Consider the following 20,562-nt stretch of genomic DNA (forward strand, 5'->3'; position numbering starts at 1 on the left):
GTACCATAATATGTTGCTTGAAAAAGGACATTAGAGAAATGTCATTACTTGTTCTATTTTGGGTTTAAGAAGAACTGATTTCCTGTCACCAATGCACTAAGAAAAAATTGTAATGGAAAAACTGGAATAATTTCTTTTCGTTTTACAATTTCAGGCTTATTTAGCTTTTCTACTTGTAGTATTCTGATGTTATAACTATTGCGACATTTAAGTTCACAAGCGTATGTTTGATTTGCTAAACAGTGAATTACTTTATTTCTGTACTACGCTATTTGGTGAACTCTTTTTATAAAGAGAGAGGAGATGTTGTGTTCTGTAATGTATATGATGTATATCATATTGCACCACTAGAGGGTGGTGTCGCAAAATGAGAGTAAAGCGGAGTCGGTAAAAGTTAAGAGTGAGAATATAGTTAGATGGCTAACGGATAACTGATGTGTGTCACTGCTACCTTTCGATGTTAATCTGTGCTGAATTCATTAAAGAGCACTGTTCTTCATGAGGACTGGTTTATTACCGGCCGCTACGACAGACAGCATTATATTTTTGATATTAACAGCAACTCTGGGCCTCTGTGGAGTGTGCAGATGATCTCATCGCTGTCTTAAAATGGATAACAAAACCTAAGGAGTCCTGAATTATTCAACAATGCTAGCAACAAGCCCCCAACACATTGCATATGCTAACCGCTAATCTAACTAACGAATTAACAACAGAGTGATTTTAGAACTATAAGATGATAAGCTGTGTGTCTTTTTCATAACAGTGACATGGTTGTATTTACCTTAATTGAACAAGTCGTCAGTCGCGGTAAACCCATCAGCAAATAAACTGGAGCAGCCGGGCTACGTAAAAAGTGTAGGGGGGGCGTCTTTGTGTCCAGCGGGTGTGTGGGCGGGAGTGTTGCACAGTCGCTCCACCTCAAGTCACTACTGCGCAGACTCTGGCTCCAAATTTGCAAGATGGCAGCCTCCACAAGCGGGATATTTTGGCTTCATTTTTGCACAATGGGAGGAGGCGCTGTCGCGTCGTCCATGTTTTCTACAGTCATTGGTCAACATATCAAAAAAATGATATGGCAACATGTTGTTTAGGAAAACGAGGAAGTTTTAGGAGTGATGACAGCGAGAGAGAGAGAGAGAGAGAGAGAGAGTTTTGATATGTGAGAGATTTGTGACACTTCGAGTGTTTAGAGTGTGTTTTTGGTGTGTAGTGTAGTCGATAGTTGTGTTGTTTGTGTGAAAACAAAGGGGTGACTGCTGAATGCAGCAGTTGCTGCCTCTAGTGAATGTTGTTCAGCATGTTTATCTGGCCTTAAAATCGTTTTTCCACTCACAGGAAAATCAAGTCCTGCAGCTGATGCAGCAGTTTATTCTGAAGTCACATTAGGAAGCTTTCCTGGTAATTAAGCTTCTGTGCAAGATGAGTTATTCTTCAAGTTATTAAATGGTGAACATCCTGAAACTTGGACATTTCTGTTCTTTGTGTGTTTGTCTTACAGGTCAGTGAGGAGAGCTGCAGCAGCAAAGCCAAGAAGAAGCATTTTATGAATCCACTGTTGCTGCTCTGCTGCCCAAATATCAGACACACTCACTTTTTTGTCACTTTTGTTAAGATGCCATTAAATAATAATATGACATAGATATAGTATCGGTGGTGTCCTGTGACTTGTACAGTAATGCAAGCAGAGACGATGTTTGTAGTCTCTGTGAGGACCAGCTTTCTATGAAAACTATAATTAAACTAAAAAAAGTTGTTTATAAGGTCAAAAATAAGGTCTACTGGTGATTTAAAAAGTAAATAAGATATAGTTATCACAAAAAAGAGCTCCATGCTCTGTGATCAAATGTTTGTGCATGTTGGAGGTATTTTCCCTCTTTGTTGTGATCAGTGTTGGTGTTGTTACTCAAAGTAATGAATTACACTTGTTACACAAAAACATTTTGCATTAAAAGTAATGCAATATGTTACTGTATAAAATAACCTGAAAAACACAAGCTAATAATCTCCATTTAACAATACAAACCTGAGGTTACAGTCACACCAACACGAATGCTTAACCTGATAAGGACACAAATATGATTTTTCTCTTAGTATTCAGGAATGAACCTTAAAGTCGACAGCACCAAGCAAAGATGAAAACCAGCACAGAGAGAAGCGATCTTCATGGTGATTCTCTGTAGAAACATGAACAGGTAGAAACAGAGGCTGCAGTCTGACTGCTCCTCTGTTTGTTACCTGCTGAAGTTCAGGTTCTGGGGTCAGCATTCACTCAGCTTTAACATCACTCTTGGTTCTCGGCTAGGTTAGCATTAGCATGCTGTCTGTGTGCGGATGCTTTGACAGAGCCAAAGTTGTGTTACTAGCAAAGTGCAGTTATTTTCTGTTCTGGAAGCCTGACAGGTTTCACTATCACACTCTTGTCTGTTTATGCAATAAAAATAAGAGTAATGTCCATATTCACACTCTGGAGTGCACTACTACTTTCATGCTTTGCCACAAGGCATGATAAGAGGAATTGTTAGGCAAATAGACAAGCAATTTCAATTTTATTATAATTACTTCAATCCACACACAAATAAGAAGCAATCTGACCACACGTAACATTTATTAAATTTAGCTTCACAAATCCCATAATTTTCTCTTTCAAAAACCTTTCTGTACGTACAAGTGCCCGCTTTATTTCAGGATAAAAACAAACAAACAAAAACAAAAGTCAAACATTTGGATATGTCTGATATCATGTTCCACACTAGAAGCAGAACATACGTGAAGGCGCTGCTGGAGACCAGCGCTACGAGGACTAAAGACCACAAGATCATCTGTGTAAACAGTGTGGTTCACAAGAGTCCTGCCAGTCATGCAGCCACTGTGTGTGTGTGTGTGTGTGTGTGTTCTGGTGTTCTCATCTTTGTGCAGTTTTGGGACAGTGAGGAGGGTTTCCACCTCTGGGTTGCAGAGTGCAGAGCTTCAGTTGATGCTGGATCATTGCAGGACAAACAGTCAGTGTCACTCTGGCTTGTAAGTCAAGACTTCCTTTTTGTGTGTGAAAATTACTTACCCGTTTTCTCCTTTATGTCCAGGAATCTTGGGGAGGGGAAAGCTCAGAGACTTTTTGTAAATACTTCTGGAAAAGCTGTGGAAGGAGGTTTTTTTGTATTTGGAGAATCAGACCAGGAGCTGGGGATTACACTGCTGTGGATGTCACTTTTTTAACTGTTTTTTTTTTCTCACCATTTTCACTTGTAAAAAATTCCCTGTTTCTGCTAAGAAAGTGCAGCTATTGAGTCCTGCTTCCCTGCTCAGTGGCAAAACCTGAAACTATTGGCTTAAAGTAGTTTGTTCATTCTCCTGACATCAATAAGGCATTTTCACCCAGATAACTGCCACTCACTGGGGATTTTTTCCCTTCTGGTCTTTTACTGGTAAATCCAGATAACTCAGACCAGCCTGTCAGCCATGTCACATTCAATCACCTTTCTTCCTGATGCTCAGTTTGAAGATGAATAATATAGCAGACCAGTCACTAATAAAATGAGTCAATGAAATGTGGCCAAACCTGAAGATTAGACTTAAAATCTTCCTTTTTGAGAAAATTTATAATTAGTTTATTTTGGGCATTTCATTTTCGAGCAGGAAGCTCAGAAAACCCCTGGGGGCCGAACAGAACAGTGATCTATTCAAATTGAAGTCAGAAGTCTAAATTTTCAGCTGGAACGCCCCCTCAAGCCAAATGTCTAAATTTGAAGAAGTAAAAAAGTAAATAAAAGTATCTGACATTAAATGAATCATGAAGCAGCCAGAGCTTTTTCATGTTTTTATACCAAATGATTATTTTTTACACAATATAGATCTTTACACTCAGACAGTAAAAGTATTTGTTGGTGTTTCCTAATGTAACTCTGCTGGCTTTAAGTTGCTGCTATCAGTTACTAAAAATCACATGGATCTGAAACAGGACACACCTCTGTGTGCTTTATGCTAAAAGACGGTACCAACTCTATATCATATTATTATTCAATATCATAAAAACTAAAGCCTGAGCCTGTCTGATATTTGGGCAGCAGAGGAGCAACAGTGGATTCATAAAATGCTTCTTCTTGGCTTTGCTGCTGCAGCTCTCCTCACTGACCTGTAAGACAAACACACAAAGAACAGAAATGTCCAAGTTTCAGGATGTTCGCCATTTAATAACTTGAAGAATCACTCATCCTGCACAGAAGCATAATTACCAGGAAAGCTTCCTAATGTGACTTCAGAATAAACTGCTGCATCAGCTGCAGGACTTGATTTTCCTGTGAGTGGAAAGAAGATTTTAAGACCAGATAAACATGTTGAACAACATTCACTGGAGGTGATGGCAGACTTTGTTTACCTGCTTTCTTCTTGGCTTTTTCTTTTTTGGGGCGTTTGACCTCAGCATACATCAGACTGTCCTCTAAAAGAGAAGTCAGAGCTCAGGATACATTTGATCAGCAGGTATATGACACAACGCTGTTGGACACATGTGGATTTAATCTCTGCAGATCAAGTCTGATTTGAAAGTCCAAATAAGGAAGCAGTAACACGGTACAAAGTCTTCCAAGTCTTTTGAGAGACAAAAATGATCATTTCAGTTCATAAGTCCACAGTGATTGGTCAACTGAAACTTTTGACTGTGAACTCCACAGTGCTTTCTTCAGATGTTGCTGATGTTACTCATCTTCAGCAAACTACAGAAAGAACCTCGAACCTTCCTAAACAGCTCCATTTATACTCATTTGCCCGTCTGCATCACTCCCTTCTTTCATCCCTATAATCATATTTTCTATGCTCTGCATCTATTCCACACACACACGTTTCCATGCTATTGGCACATCCAATATTTTCCTGTATCAAACAACCATCTTAAACACTCTGCTGTGCCTCCAGTGATCGAGCACACTCAGATTATGTGTTTTATTTAATGGTGTTTCGTTTTGTGATCTGTGGTTTGGTTCAGAAGCTATGGATGCTGTGATTCAGTAAATCCAGATGAAAAGCGGGTTTTTTTGCTTCCCAGATTAAAGACTTTAATGAAAGGCAACCCAACAAACCTGCTGGTGAGATTAACCTGTGATCTGATGAAGAGACTGAACTCAAACTGTGGAAGAAGATGTTTTGAGTTTTCATCGTTCTTTGCAAACATTCTGACCTGCTGTGTTTCTGAATCACTCATTAAATCTGTTCACCTTCTACAGTGTGTCTGTGTTTGTGTGCTTTGAACGACAACAACACAACAACACAGTATCATGTTAAACAAATACACCTGACTTAATGACTAACCCACCAAAACTCTAAATGACTGCAGATTAACTCTGCTGATGTGTAGTGGTAGTGTGTAGCAGCTAAGCTTGGTAAGTGAATAACTAAACTCCATGTTGACCTATAATTAGCTGCAACATAATGAAATGACACATTTCAGTACAAACACTGAATGAGACTGTTGTGACTGTACCTGCAGCTCCCGTCTTCACCTCAGAGTAAACAGCACTCTGCTCTGGTTTATGATGCTTCCCTGTGAAGATCATCAGATTATTCGACATATGAAAAAAATTAACTGTTACATTTTTTTAAATTTTTATTTATTGTATTTTTACATTACATTTACATTGATTAATTTTAAACTGCACAAGTTTTATGTACTTACGCTTCTTTTCAAAGTTTTTAAGTTCAATAAGAGCGTATGTGACATCTTGATGTTCATCTGATCCTGAAATGTTCATATTTTAGTTACAGGATTGTAAACATTTCACATGGAATTAATTTTATTAAATCAAAAACAAGTTTCATCTGTAACTGCTCTGTGCTTTTCATCACATATACTGCACCATTTCTGTTGTCTTCAACCTGTGTAACTGATTCATAGATGTGATTGGTACCTAAAAAAAGACGAGCCAGGGTCACATTAATCATTTGAATAAAAAACTAAAGGAGAGTTTAAATAATTCTGTTTAAGTCAAAACCAGGACTGTAAGATCTTTTCAGACAATAAACCCATAATGTTGTTACTGTTTGTGTTGTTCTGATATGAAACAATAACAAGATGGATTTTTTCAGTCGAGTTAAAGATACAATCAGGTTTGTAAAATTCCTTTTCTTTCTCATTTAATGGGTCAGTTTACTGTTTGGATGTTTGTCCAACTGGATTTTGATAAATATTCTCTGAAAAACTGCTGAGCACAAAGTTAATCTGAAAACTGTTACTGTTAATGAAGACTGATTTAAAAGTCAATATTAATAATGATAATAAAGATGGATTAAATACTGACCAGGATGAGGAGAGTCGTACACATGAGTTTCATTCTGGTTGACTCCATGATTTGTGGAGGAGCCCGGACTGTGACTCTCAGACTGGATCGACCTAAAACAGGAAATAAACACAATAAACTCACAAGTAACTGATGTTTGTTTAAAATAATAATAAAAAGTATTTTACCAACCTGGTGAAGCAGGAATCTGTGAAAGAGACAAATGTTATTACACATGTTTGTCATGTATAAATTGTTCCACTGATATTTAGTGTCATGAGATCAGAATACATGTATATGTGTGAATAATTAAAGTGTATGTAGTAAATAAACTCTCTAATACAGCATGAAAAGAAGAGGCTCTTACACTTGGACTGTCTGCAGCGATACAACAAGAGCAGGAGAATAATAATGAGAGAGACTCCACAAACCAGTCCAACCATCAACCACACAGGAGATGAAGAGCTGTCAGCTCCTGACACAGCTGCTGAAATGACTAATAATAATTAATTATTAATAAAGTATAAAAGAAGCATTCTGAGAGCACAAATCTCTGCTAAGGCAGCTCACTCTGTTGACAGTATTTGCTTTTAAAGGAACAGTATTGTATTTTCTGTGGTTTTTTATTTGTACTGTGAGAAGTTTGTAGTGCAGTAAAAATAAGTCCAAAGGCAGATTTGTTTCAACATGACAACAAAGGCAGATGTGAAATGTAAAAGTGAGGTCAGAGGTCAAACGTAACATGACATTTTAAATCTTTATACAGTATTTTCTATATGTTGACAATACACAGCACCTTTGTAAGAATCATAGTTTTTTTTATGTTATAAGGATTTTTTATTTCTATTTTCCCCTTGTTTCAGTGCCTTCCTGCTTTGAAATTTGATTTCATGCCATCATTCACCTCCAGTCAGACGCCTGCCACCTTGGATCATTACCCCCCTATTCACCACCACTGCTGCCCCCCTCAGAGCCTCTTCCTCACTTGCCTGCCTGCCCACCCTTCAGCAGTTTCCACTAGGGATGGGTATCGAAACCCGGTTCTTGTTGAGAACCGGTTCCCACTGTTTCAATTCCTTGGAATTGTTTGCCATTTTTGCCAACGATTCCCTTATCGATTCCAGTCGCCCCGAATGACGTCACCACGTTGCGGAGCGTCATTTACCTGGCAGGGCGCCTAAGCGGCTCAAACGCTCAAAAGTTTGGTTATACTTTACGAGAACGGATGACAACGGGGCAACTTGCAATACTTGCAAAGTAGATATTTCATTTAAGGGAGGAAACACTACGAATATGCAAAAGCATTTGCTCACAAAACACGCGATAACCTTAAATGAATGTCGTGTTTTTAATTCCGCTCCGGACTCGTGAATCTCAACCCAGCAGCAGCGGTAACGTTTGCACGTCCTCTCCCGTTAATGCGGCAGGTAAATAATCAGCTAACAGTGCATATTATGTTAGCGCGATCTGCCTTATTACAAAACCTGCCATTACTGTGCATTTAGGTGACCATGATGAGAGAGACAGACAGAGTCTGGCTGGCCGTTCTCACTGCAGTCTACCGTTAGCATCTCCTTTCAGGCCAGGATAGACGAATGTCACCGAGCAGTGACTAAGTTTCTGGTCAAAGGCTTGCACCCATTTGCCACAGCAGATGCCCCGATTTTCAGTAAGTGAATGTGTTTAATTGTAGGCAGGGACATTACTGGATATTCTTGTGTAATTGCTACAGAATAATTTATGTTATACTTTGTTAATGCTACAGAAGAATATTTATTTTATTATTTTACATTTACAATTTTTTTTTCCTGGGGACCCTGTGACACCCCATTGAAGAGCCGTAGGCTGTGGATCTCTTAAGATCTCACTGTTGAGTTTGTAAGGCCATGTTGCTCCTAAATTTCTATCTTGTTCAAAGAGAAGATATAAAACAAATTTCTAAGCTAATCGACCTTAGTGTTCTCTTTTTTAAAAAATAAGAATCGATAAACAGAATCGAAAATGGAATCGGAATCGTTAAAATCTTATCAATACCCATCCCTAGTTTCCACAGACCTCTGCCTTCATCCTTTACTGCCAGCTAGTCTGGACTCCAAGTAAGTCATTGTTGCAGCCACTTTATGAACACTCTCTGTCTTGTCACATTCCCTCTCAGATTTCCTGCCCTAACTGCTCTCTCCTCTCCCACAGATCTGCCGCCCTCACGCTGTTATGTCCGCTCCTCTGGCCTGTCTCTCTCACCTCAGTTAAGATGTTTTTGTAGGACTCACTCCTTAAGTTTAGGTTCATTTATGTTTTGTTCTTGTTGACCGAGTCAAAGTTCGCGATCTGTTGTGTGAAATGAATTATCCTTTGTTTGAATAAAGAAACTTTCACTGATTACATCCTCTGCTGTTTTCACCTGAGTCCCACACTTGAGTCCTGAATCAAAATTATATTAAACCTGACAATATAGAGATATTACAAAATAGTTTTATAAAAATTCTTAGAAAATTAATCCAGGTGACTTCAAGTCTTTAAACAGACAATCTAATGTTTCTTCTCAAGCTTGAAACTCATTTACAAAAATCAAATGTTTTGATCCTGCTCACCTTTAACTGACATCCAGCTCTGTGCTGACTCTCTTCCTGAGTACTGACACTTGTAGAAACCTTCATCAGACTTTGACACTGCAGAGATCTTCAGCTCCCCTCGGGTATCATTTTTAATAAGTTTGTGATTGTGATAGAAAAACACATTGGAAAGTATTTTTTGTGTTCTCAAACTGCAGCTCAGACTAACAGAAGCTCCCTCAGTCACAGGATGAACAGGACTCACCAGGATAGGACCATTACCATCATCTGTGAAACAATCACACACAATTGTTTCAGTCACATCAGCTGGTGCAAACCTTTTAGAAAAAGCTGTGAGTCGTGTCTCATGATCTACATGCAGACCTGGCTTCAGAAAGATTTTCTGAGATTTTCCTTTCGGAGATCTCAGCCTGGTTTTAATGATTTTAGACAATATTGAACTAGTGACAATATTTCAGTGTTTAGATGTTCAGTTACAGTGGGTTCATTATGTGGATCATTCATGTAGTCACCATTTGCAGTTTTTAGAAGGCTGAGGGTCCATGGAGTAAATAAATGCATCATGGTACTATTTTATAAGGAGATTGTTGAATCTGTTGTCCAATGATATCATTACATGGTTTTGGCAAACTTTCTGTCAAACTCAGATCCCAAATTCAAAATCTGATTAGGAGGACTGGAAATATAGTTGGGATGCTCCCTTCATCTTCCCTGCAGGATTCAAATTATTAACACCATTTAATGGTGATAGGTGAAATTGTAAATGTTTGTATATTTGTGTTATTTTGCATGACTCGTTTCTTTAAATTTCTCTGAATGGAGACAATAAAAAGTTAATCTAATGAGATGACAGAGATGAAGAGCTCTTTAGAGTTTTATTCTGGCAGAGAAAATATAAAATTACTGTCTGCAAGTTTTTACAAACATGAAAAAATCTAGTGAAATGAGACCAACAACAGAGAATATTTTGATGCTTTTTTGTCTAAAATTGTCTGAGTTTTATTTGTTTTACCACATAATTACTTCACATACAGCAAAGCTGGGACAAATGTTCATGTGACGTCTAAATCATTCAGATCCAAGAAGTAAATGTATAATAACATACTCTGTACAGTGATGTTGACTGCACTGCTGAACTCTCCTGATCCAGACTCACACCAGTACACTCCAGTATCTGACTTTGATGTGTTGATGTTACATGTGGATCCAGTCATTCTCCTACAGTCAGAGAGTCGGCCGTCCTCAGAGAACTTCCTCACTCTCCACTCAGTGAAGTTTCCCTCACAGGTCAGTGAGACAGAGTCAGAGGTGAAGTGTTGCACTCTGTCAGGACTCACTGTGAGAGACGCTGCTGAATGAACATCTGGAAACAACATGCAGTGAAGAGACAAAGCTCACAGATGTTAGCATTCAAAATATCACAGTGAAAATATTTGTTTGTTTGAAGCTTCTGAAGATCAGTGATAATATCTTAATAAGATGCAGTGTTTGTTTGGTCAAACTATGATTTCATTATGAAAACTTTATTATCTATATTATAGATTCAATGGTCCAAAATAAAAAGAAAAAATACAATCAGATTAAATAAATATTAAACAAAAAAAGAATAAAAGAATACATACAGACCATTTTCCTACAAAAACTCAGTTCACCCCAAACAGGACTGAAATGCTATCACCCCATTTTAGTTCAAACTGGCACACCAGTAAACCAGGACTCTCATGATTTTTGATCCCCTCTTTGACTCAGACTAACAATTAACTTTTACACCACCAAAAGCTTTGGAGGCACCAGTGAAACATATAAACTGATGAGTTATTTCCTCAATATTTGTTTACAGTTTCCTTCAATATAAACACAAAATCAGTGCCATGTTTAGATTTAAAGCCAAGCTGGTTATCAGTGGAGTTAATAAACATGTTTAATCTGTCAGCAGAATTCTTTCTAAAACTTTTCATATTATACTGACTGAGGTTAAAGACATATAATCATCAGGACTTTACCAGCTTTAACCCTGATCAGCACTAATAGAACAGACAACACTGAGTCTGACAACAAGCCCTGAATCACACAGACAGTCAAATCAATGGAAAACAAAGGAGCCGAATACTGACATGTTTAAGATGATCTAACCCACATGCTTTATCTGCTGGCAGCTCATGTAGAGCTTGGTACACGTCATGTGACCAATGTTCCCTCTACGCTGCGCACGTGCGCAATTGCGCACTGCTGGCACGGTCTTTGCGCACAGAAAATCTGCGTTGCGCACAAAAAAATCTAACCTGAATTAAAATTAAAATTAAAACTTCAACAATTCTGTTTTGCAGTGTTAGTCAGTAAGTGACTGGCTGCTCCCGTATGGGATTAGAACGATGCCACCTTATCCCATAGTCCAGCCAATAATGTGATTTACATTCGTATATGCAGCTAATCAACGTCGTTGACAGGCTATGGCAGCGTCCTTATGTGTGGACACCGACGGTCTTTTAGCTGGCAAAGCGGCGTGGCTTATGTGGAGTGAAGCCACGTTAATGACAATGTGTACAACCATTGGAGATGTGAGCAGGACAGACGGAACAATTGACGGAAAAAGTGTGGACTTTATACAAGTTTTTAAATTGTGTTGATAGGCCACGTAAAACCAGAGTTATGATAAAAAAAAAATGCAATGTTTGGTTTTCTTCCTGAATACTGTCGTTGTTTATATTTACTGCGGGAATAAACGGTAAAAACGGCGTTTTATAAGAAAAAAGGCTCGAAAGCACTCTCCGCCTGTGAGCAAAAACAAAATCCACCCCCCTCTCCCTTTCCTATTCGTCCAAATATGTACCATGTCGACCAATCAAAAAATGATATGGCAACGTGGCATCTAGTTGTTAAGAAACGGGAGGAAGTTTTAGGAGTGACGGCGGTGCTTTGAGATGTGAGAGATTTGCGACGTTTAGGGCAAATCTTGTGTAGTTAGTGTGTAGTGTAGTCAATAGTTTTGTTGTGTGTGTGAGAACAATGAGGCGACTGCTGAATGTTACAGGTGTTACAGGAGTGATACATCTCCTGTTGTCAGGCCTGCAGGTATCAGGCTGTTGTTCTCCTTTATCTCATAGTGGACAGAAATTATTTTTTGGAGTGGCACAAATAATTTGTGTGGCATCAAATTTGATGCAGAACAGCTGATTGTTCTGTAAATAGTTTGAAATGTTTATTTAAAAACGCCTTGGCTGCATTTAAAAAAAAAATAGCTGCAAAAATCTTTGTTGTTTGCCAAACTGAGTTACTTTTTTGAAGAAGGAACTATATAATTAATTGCCCAACATTGGTCATTATATACTGTATTTTGCAGACAGAGAGTTAAGAGACTCTCTCCCAGACCACAGACTCATAATACAAGTCAGAGCTTTTTTTAAAAAGAAAGAAAGAAAGTTGTGTTTTCAAAATTGGAGTTCAAGTTATTTTTACTTTCAATAGTGTTAACATACTACACAGGTCAATGACTAGATTTTTTTTACATTTTCATTGTAAGTGGGCTAAAGCAGTTAATTAAAAGTAGTCTAACATAAATGTAAATGCTGTAATTTGATTATTTTAATAAACCATGTAACTAGGATGGATTAGATGCCGGCGCGACCACAGTGCACACGTCTGATGTCGCTCACAGTGGTCCAAGGGATCGCTCAGGGAGTTTGTGTGTTCGCTCAGACACATGAAAAATTAGAGGGAACATTGCATGTGACATAACAAGCTTTAAATCTCTCAGCATTATCCACCTGATACAGATCACTCTGAACACACTTCAGTCATTTGCTGTAATGTTTCTGTCATAATTCTGTGATATTGTCTGTTTCACAGATTCCTTCTACAGTGAGATATTTTGCAGCAGCAGGACCAAAACTAAAAACCTTTGAAGTATATTTGAAATGAACAATAACAGCAGCTGTTATTTGTGACGTCTTCTTCTAGCGTCCATCTGTAGTCAGTGTTTTTCTTGTATTTGTCAGAGCTGTTAACCTGCCTGCTGACATCTTTGTTTCTTTATTAACTATATTTGACTTTTTTTATCTGAACACCTACCTGAGCACTAAACAAAGAGTCTTAACTGTGTAAATCCTGTCTGTCCACTAAGTAAAAATAATCAGTACAAACAGTAACATGAGTTTAAATATCAAAGTAAAAGTATTCAAAGAGAAAACATTTAAAATCTCATATATGTCTTTTGTTTTTCATGTTATCACATTAAATAAAAACTGAGAAACAAAAAAAAGGAACAAGGAAATTCAGTTTGGTTTGATCACAGAGAGAAAGGAAAATATTCAGTTCAGTTCTTCTTTTGGGGAGTTTTAATGTACACAGACATCAATGGTTGTCATGGAGATGAGATTTTAATGGTCTAAATCTTGGTGAATAAAAATGATGACCTAACATGAGCTTATTGAAAGGACAGAGAGAAACAAACTGACCTGCAGACCAGACAAACTTTGGTTGACTGTGATCAGTGTGATACTCTGGGTCTCCTCTTCCAGCTCTGCACACATATCCTGCTGTGTGTGTCTGTCCATGAATGATGTAGGAGTCCTGTGCAGTCCCACTGCCATCAGGTAGCAGCTCATAACTGGAGGATTTCTCTGATAGATCAGGAACAGCTTTATACCAGTAGAAGCTCCATCCTGCAGACGGATGTTCAACCTGACAGTTCAGAGTTACTGAGGCTCCAGGACTCAGCCATGATGGAGACACAGTGAGGACAGGACGGGGTTTATCTGTTCAACAAAGATTTTCTCTCAGTGAACATGTAGTACAGTCTCTGAACAGTGAGCTCAGTTTATACAAAGAATAATAATCTCAGTCTATATGAACAGAAACACATTTTACAAAGTGTTCAAACAGCTTAAAGCAAATATGACTTACTGTCAGAAACTGTCAGTGTGACTGAATCACTCCACTCTGTTGTTTTATGCTGTGAACTTTTCATTCTGCCCTTACAGCGATAGTTTCCACTGTTGGATGATGAAGCAGATCTAATCCTGTATTCATTTTGATTTGGAGATTTTATGGTGCTGTTTGTTTCCCACTCATAATCCCACTCAGTGTCTCCTCCATGGATCTCACATCTGACAGTGATCGTCTCTCCTCTGTATATCTCAGACCAGTTTGGATACAGAGTCACAACAGGCCTGTTTGACACTGTTAATGTTCAAGAAAGTACAATAAAAACACGTGAAAGACAAAAAAGGTTCAATTACCATCAGATGTAGTGCTTTGTAGGAAGTTACATTTAAACTCACCAGTTGTGTCAATCCAAACTGTCTCACTGTCCTCTGTGTAGTAAACTGGTTCTCCTCTTCCTCCTATGCACTCGTAGTATCCTCCCTCTGAGACACTGATTTGTCCATTTGATAGAAACACTGCATCGGGTGAGGTCAGAAATTTATAATACCTGTCATATCTGTACCAGTAGTATTTCCATCCAGATGATGATGATGATGATGGTGATGATGATGATGATGGGTTCACAGAGCAGGTCAGGGTCACACTGCCCCCTACTGGAACAGCTGTCCTATCAGCTCTCAGTTCAGCCTTTGGTTTATCTGCAGTTCAGTTTAGAACAAGAACATAAAAGTAAAAATGACTGAATCAGAACAATTTAAAGAACTCGATGGAAATATGTAAATAATCAAATATCACAAAACCTTAATGGTGAAGATAAAACAAACTGTGTCACACATAATATTCTGTATTTCTGTTTTGATCAGCGCAGGGATTATTTTTTATAATTGCATTATGATTTTTTTTATGTGTATTTACAGTTAATTACATACATGCACCGTTCAAATAATTAATTTCAAGTATGACTGAGTTTATTGATCATAATGAGAATTTAATCCAGGTTAATATGATCTGATTGTGCGGTTATTATTGCCTTTTTATATTTTTATTTAACAGACACAGTTAAGAAAGGACAGGAAAGCGGGGGAGAGCGAGAGAAGGGGGAAGGCATGTGGGTCAGGCTCAAATCCGGGGCGGCCGCTCTCAGCTGTATGGCATGTGGTCGCCCGCTCAACACACTGAGCTAAAACCAGCAACTGGATCTGATTGTATTTTGAACATTTGAGAATTGCTCCTAAATGAATGTGAGCAGTTATCATTTCATTGGTGTTTTTTGTACTTTTGTTTTTGGTGTAGTGTTCCTTTATCACATGTACCAGTGACAGCCAATCAGTGTAACCACAGCGAGCAGGAGAAACCTTAGTGAGAGGAAGAGATTCAACAACAGAGCAAGTTGTGAACAGATGCATTTTTATTTCCACTCGTTGACATTGATGATGTCCAACTTCAGTCCTTGTGGATAAAATCTGTTTGATGGAGTTTGAATGAGGATTTGGTGAGTCACAGTTGGTTTTCTTTGGTGTCAGTTAGCATGCTATGTGCTTGTTCTTTACTAAATCCGCTGTTAAAGCCTCTGATAGCTAAGATGAGACCTAGTAAGTGTGTTTTATATTCTTTTGCTATGGAAGCTGACATTTCATGTTGATGTGCACAGATGTCTTTAGGCCACACTAATAAGCATGGTGACCATCACCGCTGCCATTACAGGGAGCAGTTTGGATGTGATTTCCAGCTGAGCTGTTAGGAATGCTGGGAATAAGACTTCAGTGTTTGTGTTGCAAAACAGGCCAGGTTTATTAGCTGAGTGCAGATCTCGGAACTGAAATCTGAGACACTTGAACCTGGATGGTGATCCAAACCTAGCAGATCTGAACTTCCACTAAAGTCTTCTGTTCCTGCTGGATCAACTCATATTCCAGAGATCAGGAAACTGACTCACACTTCTGAACTGTGGTAGGACTCCACCATAATCTCTGTTACTGCGACACACAGAGGACTTAATCCAAGAACTGATTCCACACCAGACTGTGACTGTGAAAGGTTTTCTCTGTAAATCTGTGGACAGCTGATTTTGTGCTTTCAGTGTTGTAATTCCATTCATTGTGTTGGTGTTGTACTGGTAACTCACTGTGTTACTGATTATTCCTAACCAGCCACTCTGCAGGTCTAGTGAGTGAACTAAGTCAACTTATATTGATTAGAGTTTGAAGAGCAGCTGAAAGAAATCTGGTTAACCCTGAAGGAGCTAACACAGGTTAACTTGTAATTAACACAGATAGGAGTTCAAACTAACCTGAACTGGACAGAGAGAGATATTTATTTATATTGTTGCTTTTTTAAAATTTATTTTATTGTGGGATTTGGATCATAAATGAACGTACACTGGAAAGTTTTTATATATATTTCTGCATCTTATGTTTCCCATAAACAAAGTTCTGCTCTTTGGTCTGTTATTTTAGGGCTGCTAGCTAGAAACTGCTCGTGTGAACCGAGATTCAGTTTTAGCTATCTGTAAATGACTCCAGTGCAACAAGAAGATGACCTGAGAATAAAAACAAAACATTTTATTCAAAAGCACGAAAGAAACAGCTACAAATCTGTAAGAAAAACAAGTGGTTTCACTTATTTTGATAAAACAGATAATCTGGATGAAACATCTCCAACTTACTGTCAGAAACTGTCAGTGTGACTGAATCACTCCACTCTGTTGTTTTATGCCGTGAACTTTTCATTCTGCCCTTACAGCGATAGTTTCCACTGTTGGATGATGAAGCAGATATAATCCTGTATTCATTTTGATTTGGAGGTTTTATGGTGCTGTTTGTTTCCCACTCATAATCCCACTCAGTGTCTCCTCCATGGATCTCACATCTGACAGTGATCGTCTCTCCTCTGTATATCTCAGACCAGTTTGGATACAGAGTCACAACAGGCCTGTTTGACACTGTTAATGTTCAAGAAAGTACAATAAAAACACATGAATGACAAAAAAGGTTCAATTACCATCAGATGTAGTGATTTGTGGTAAGTTACATTAAAACTCACCAGTTGTGTCAATCCAAACTGCCTCACTGTACTCTGTGTAGTAAACTGGTTCTGTTCTTCCTCCTCTGCACCAGTAGCGTCCTCCCTCTGAGACACTGATTTGTCCATTTGATAGAAACACTGCATCGGGTGAGGTCACAAGTTTATAATACCTGTCATATCTGTACCAGTAGTATTTCCATCCAGAAGATGATGATGGTGGTGTCACAGAGCAGGTCAGGGTCACACTGCCCCCTACTGGAACAGCTGTCCTATCAGCTCTCAGTTCAGTCTTTGGTTTATCTGTAGTTCAGTTTAGAACAAGAACATAAAGGTTAATGACTGAATCAGAACAATTTAAAGAACTACAAGGAAATATTTAAATGAACAAATATCATGAAACTTCATTGCAAGATATAACAAACTGTGTCACACATAATATTCTATATTTGTGTTTGATGAGAACAGTGACTTTTTAAAATATGTACTTTTCTGTATATGTGTAAGTACATGGACATTTCAAAAATTAATTGCTCCTAACTGAGTGTGAGCAGTTATAATTTCAGTGGTTTTGTTTTTGGTGTATTGTTGCTTTATTAAATATGTCAGTGACAGCCAATCAGTGTAACCACAGCGAGCAGCAGAAACCTGAGTGAGGGGAAGAGGTTCAACAACAGAGCAAGTTGTGAACAGATTTTTATTTCCAGTCTTTGACAGTGATGATGTCCAACTTCAGTCCTTTTGGATAAAATCTGTTTGATGCAGTTTGAATGAGGATTTGGTGAGTCACAGTTGGCTTTCCTTTGTATCAGTTAGCATGCTATGTCCTTGTGTTCTTTACTAAATCACCGCTGCCATTACAGGAGGCAGTTTGGATGTGATTTCCAGCTAAGCTGTTAGGAATGCTGGGAATTAGGGCTGCCACAAACGATTATTTTGATAGGCGACTAGTCGCCGATTATTTTTGCGATTAGTCGACTAATCAGATCATGCATCCATTAGACGTAAAACGTACAGCTTATTGCACCAGCATGCATCTGCTCTTATATAACTATCATTAGCTTACAGTTTTAAGTGTTTAAGGTATGTGCTGACTAAAAATAAAGACAAGAAGATAGTTTATTAAATTTTAATGAAATTTACAGATTGTTTCGGTGAAGTTTAATAAACTCCTTGCTATCTAAAATATAACAGGACACCGGAGTATATTCTCGAGCATCTCACACTTCTGATAATCAGTTGTCTGCTTGACGTTTATTCAGCTGTGTAAAAACTATAACTTTAATCTCAGCCAAACCGATTCACTCAGGATAAAAATAAAATACTAAAAAAAAGCCAAACAATAACATTCTAAAGTTATCTAAGTGACTTATGTATGTTTAACCTGAGTAGTGAAAAACGGCGGTGGGTTTGAAAACGATTTGCCGGGAGTCCGGTGTTCTGACGGGCTCTAGTGAGCCTTGCCCCCGGCTAGCTATCGAGCTAGTGGGTAACAGATGTCTCCGAAAACGCTTTTGAAAATATGTGGTGTCTTGATAAACTGAGCAGATATTTGAGGTTTACACAGTTACATTCTCGCCTGAAAATATGTTAAACGTTTATTTTGTGACCCAGAAAGAATAATAAGAGTAATATTAAAACTAACTAGCTGCCGCCATTGTTGGAAACTTAGCTGGGCTGCGCTATGAATTCTGGAACAGAGCTACTTCTTCTTCTTCGGGGTTTAACGGCAGCTGGCATCCTTGTACATGCAGTGCTGCCATCTTCTGTTTCAGTCCGTTATTACACTCTTAAATCCTACTACTTATTCCTGCGTCTTTTGTGATCTTACAAAGCTTCAAACGACGCATCGACTATTAAATCAGTCGTCGACGATTTTGATAGTCGAAGTAATCGTGACTAGTGGACTAATCGTGGCAGCCCTACTGGGAATAAGACCTCAGTGTTTGTGTTGCACAACAGGCCAGGTTTATTAGCTGAGTGCAGTTCTTGGCACTGAAACCTGAGACTGTTGAACCTCGATGGTGATCCACGCCTAGGAGATCTGAACTTCCACTGAAATCTTCTGTTCCTGATGGATCAACTCATACAGGGAGTGCAGAATTATTAGGCAAGTTGTATTTTTGAGGAATAATTTTATTATTGAACAACCACCATGTTCTCAATGAACCCAAAAAACTCATTAATATCAAAGCTGAATGTTTTTGGAAGTAGTTTTTAGTTTGTTTTTAGTTTTAGCTATTTTAGGGGGATATCTGTGTGTGCAGGTGACTATTACTGTGCATAATTATTAGGCAACTTAACAAAAACAAATATATACCCATTTCAATTATTTATTTTACCAGTGAAACTAATATAACATCTCCACATTCACAAATATACATTTCTGACATTCAAAAACAAAACAAAAACAAATCAGCGACCAATATAGCCACCTTTCTTTGCAAGGACACTCAAAAGCCTGCCATCCATGGATTCTGTCAGTGTTTTGATCTGTTCACCATCAACATTGCGTGCAGCAGCAACCACAGCCTCCCAGACACTGTTCAGAGAGGTGTACTGTTTTCCCTCCTTGTAAATCTCACATTTGATGATGGACCACAGGTTCTCAATGGGGTTCAGATCAGGTGAACAAGGAGGCCATGTCATTAGTTTTTCTTCTTTATACCCTTTCTTGCCAGCCACGCTGTGGAGTACTTGGACGCGTGTGATGGAGCATTGTCCTGCATGAAAATCATGTTTTCTTGAAGGATGCAGACTTCCTCCTGTACCACTGCTTGAAGAAGGTGTCTTCCAGAAACTGGCAGTAGGACTGGGAGTTGAGCTTGACTCCATCCTCAACCCGAAAAGGCCCCACAAGCTCATCTTTGATGATACCAGCCCAAACCAGTACTCCACCTCCACCTTGCTGGCGCCTGAGTCGGACTGGAGCTCTCTGCCCTTTACCAATCCAGCCACGGGCCCATCCATCTGGCCCATCAAGACTCACTCTCATTTCATCAGTCCATAAAACCTTAGAAAAATCAGTCTTGAGATATTTCTTGGCCCAGTCTTGACGTTTCAGCTTGTGTGTCTTGTTCAGTGGTGGTCGTCTTTCAGCCTTTCTTACCTTGGCCATGTCTCTGAGTATTGCACACCTTGTGCTTTTGGGCACTCCAGTGATGTTGCAGCTCTGAAATATGGCCAAACTGGTGGCAAGTGGCATCTTGGCAGCTGCACGCTTGACTTTTCTCAGTTCATGGGCAGTTATTTTGCGCCTTGGTTTTTCCACACGCTTCTTGCGACCCTGTTGACTATTTTGAACGAAGCGCTTGATTGTTCGATGATCACGCTTCAGAAGCTTTGCAATTTTAAGACTGCTGCATCCCTCTGCAAGATATCTCACTATTTTTTCACTTTTCTGAGCCTGTCAAGTCCTTCTTTTGACCCATTTTGCCAAAGGAAAGGAAGTTGCCTAATAATTATGCACACCTGATATAGGGTGTTGATGTCATTAGACCACACCCTTCTCATTACAGAGATGCACATCACCTAATATGCTTAATTGGTAGTAGGCTTTCGAGCCTATACAGCTTGGAGTAAGACAACATGCACGAAGAGGATGATGTGGACAAAATACTCATTTGCCTAATAATTCTGCGCTCCCTGTATTCCACAGATCAGGAAACTGACTCACACTTCTGAACTGTGGTAGGCCTCCACCATCAGGGGCGGATCTAGAAGGGTGGCATGGGGTGGCACTTGCCACCCAAAGTGCCACCCCAGTTTTGCATATGACAGTGTTGTTTATTAAAATAAGATAGCATTAACAGTTT

General features: G+C 38.8%; 1 protein-coding gene and 1 long non-coding RNA gene across 5 annotated transcripts in view; one reads left to right on the plus strand and one right to left on the minus strand.

Moving 5' to 3' along the window:
• The first annotated feature begins 1,105 nt into the window (after positions 1-1,105).
• Positions 1,106-1,536, plus strand: LOC120439069. The gene is made up of 3 exons (XR_005612355.1): positions 1,106-1,162; positions 1,339-1,401; positions 1,502-1,536. It is a non-coding gene; the product is annotated as an uncharacterized LOC120439069 (long non-coding RNA).
• A 1,055-nt stretch (positions 1,537-2,591) lies between these two features.
• The window catches only part of LOC116327741 (immunoglobulin superfamily member 1-like), a 35,763-nt gene continuing 17,792 nt past the window's right edge, over positions 2,592-20,562 (minus strand). The window contains exons 9-24 of one of the 4 annotated variants that reach the window (XM_039609723.1): positions 16,769-17,050; positions 16,392-16,667; positions 14,122-14,424; positions 13,745-14,020; positions 13,297-13,596; positions 9,948-10,205; positions 8,861-9,109; positions 6,637-6,753; positions 6,462-6,477; positions 6,291-6,382; positions 5,850-5,900; positions 5,669-5,731; positions 5,477-5,536; positions 4,376-4,438; positions 4,233-4,295; positions 2,592-4,132 (exon numbers count right to left, since the gene is read on the minus strand). In XM_039609723.1, coding sequence (XP_039465657.1) covers positions 4,125-4,132; positions 4,233-4,295; positions 4,376-4,438; positions 5,477-5,536; positions 5,669-5,731; positions 5,850-5,900; positions 6,291-6,382; positions 6,462-6,477; positions 6,637-6,753; positions 8,861-9,109; positions 9,948-10,205; positions 13,297-13,596; positions 13,745-14,020; positions 14,122-14,424; positions 16,392-16,667; positions 16,769-17,050 — 2,477 coding nt within the window. In that variant the 3' untranslated portion in view covers positions 2,592-4,124. Of the gene's footprint in view, positions 4,133-4,232; positions 4,296-4,375; positions 4,439-5,476; positions 5,537-5,668; positions 5,732-5,849; positions 5,901-6,290; positions 6,383-6,461; positions 6,478-6,636; positions 6,766-8,860; positions 9,110-9,947; positions 10,206-13,296; positions 13,597-13,744; positions 14,021-14,121; positions 14,425-16,391; positions 16,668-16,768; positions 17,051-20,562 lie in introns of all 4 variants that reach the window. The other 3 variants (XM_039609722.1, XM_039609720.1, XM_039609724.1) reach the window with 3 other exon arrangements.

The sequence above is a fragment of the Oreochromis aureus genome, linkage group 3, assembly GCF_013358895.1.
Source record: "Oreochromis aureus strain Israel breed Guangdong linkage group 3, ZZ_aureus, whole genome shotgun sequence".
NCBI lineage: Eukaryota > Metazoa > Chordata > Actinopteri > Cichliformes > Cichlidae > Oreochromis > Oreochromis aureus.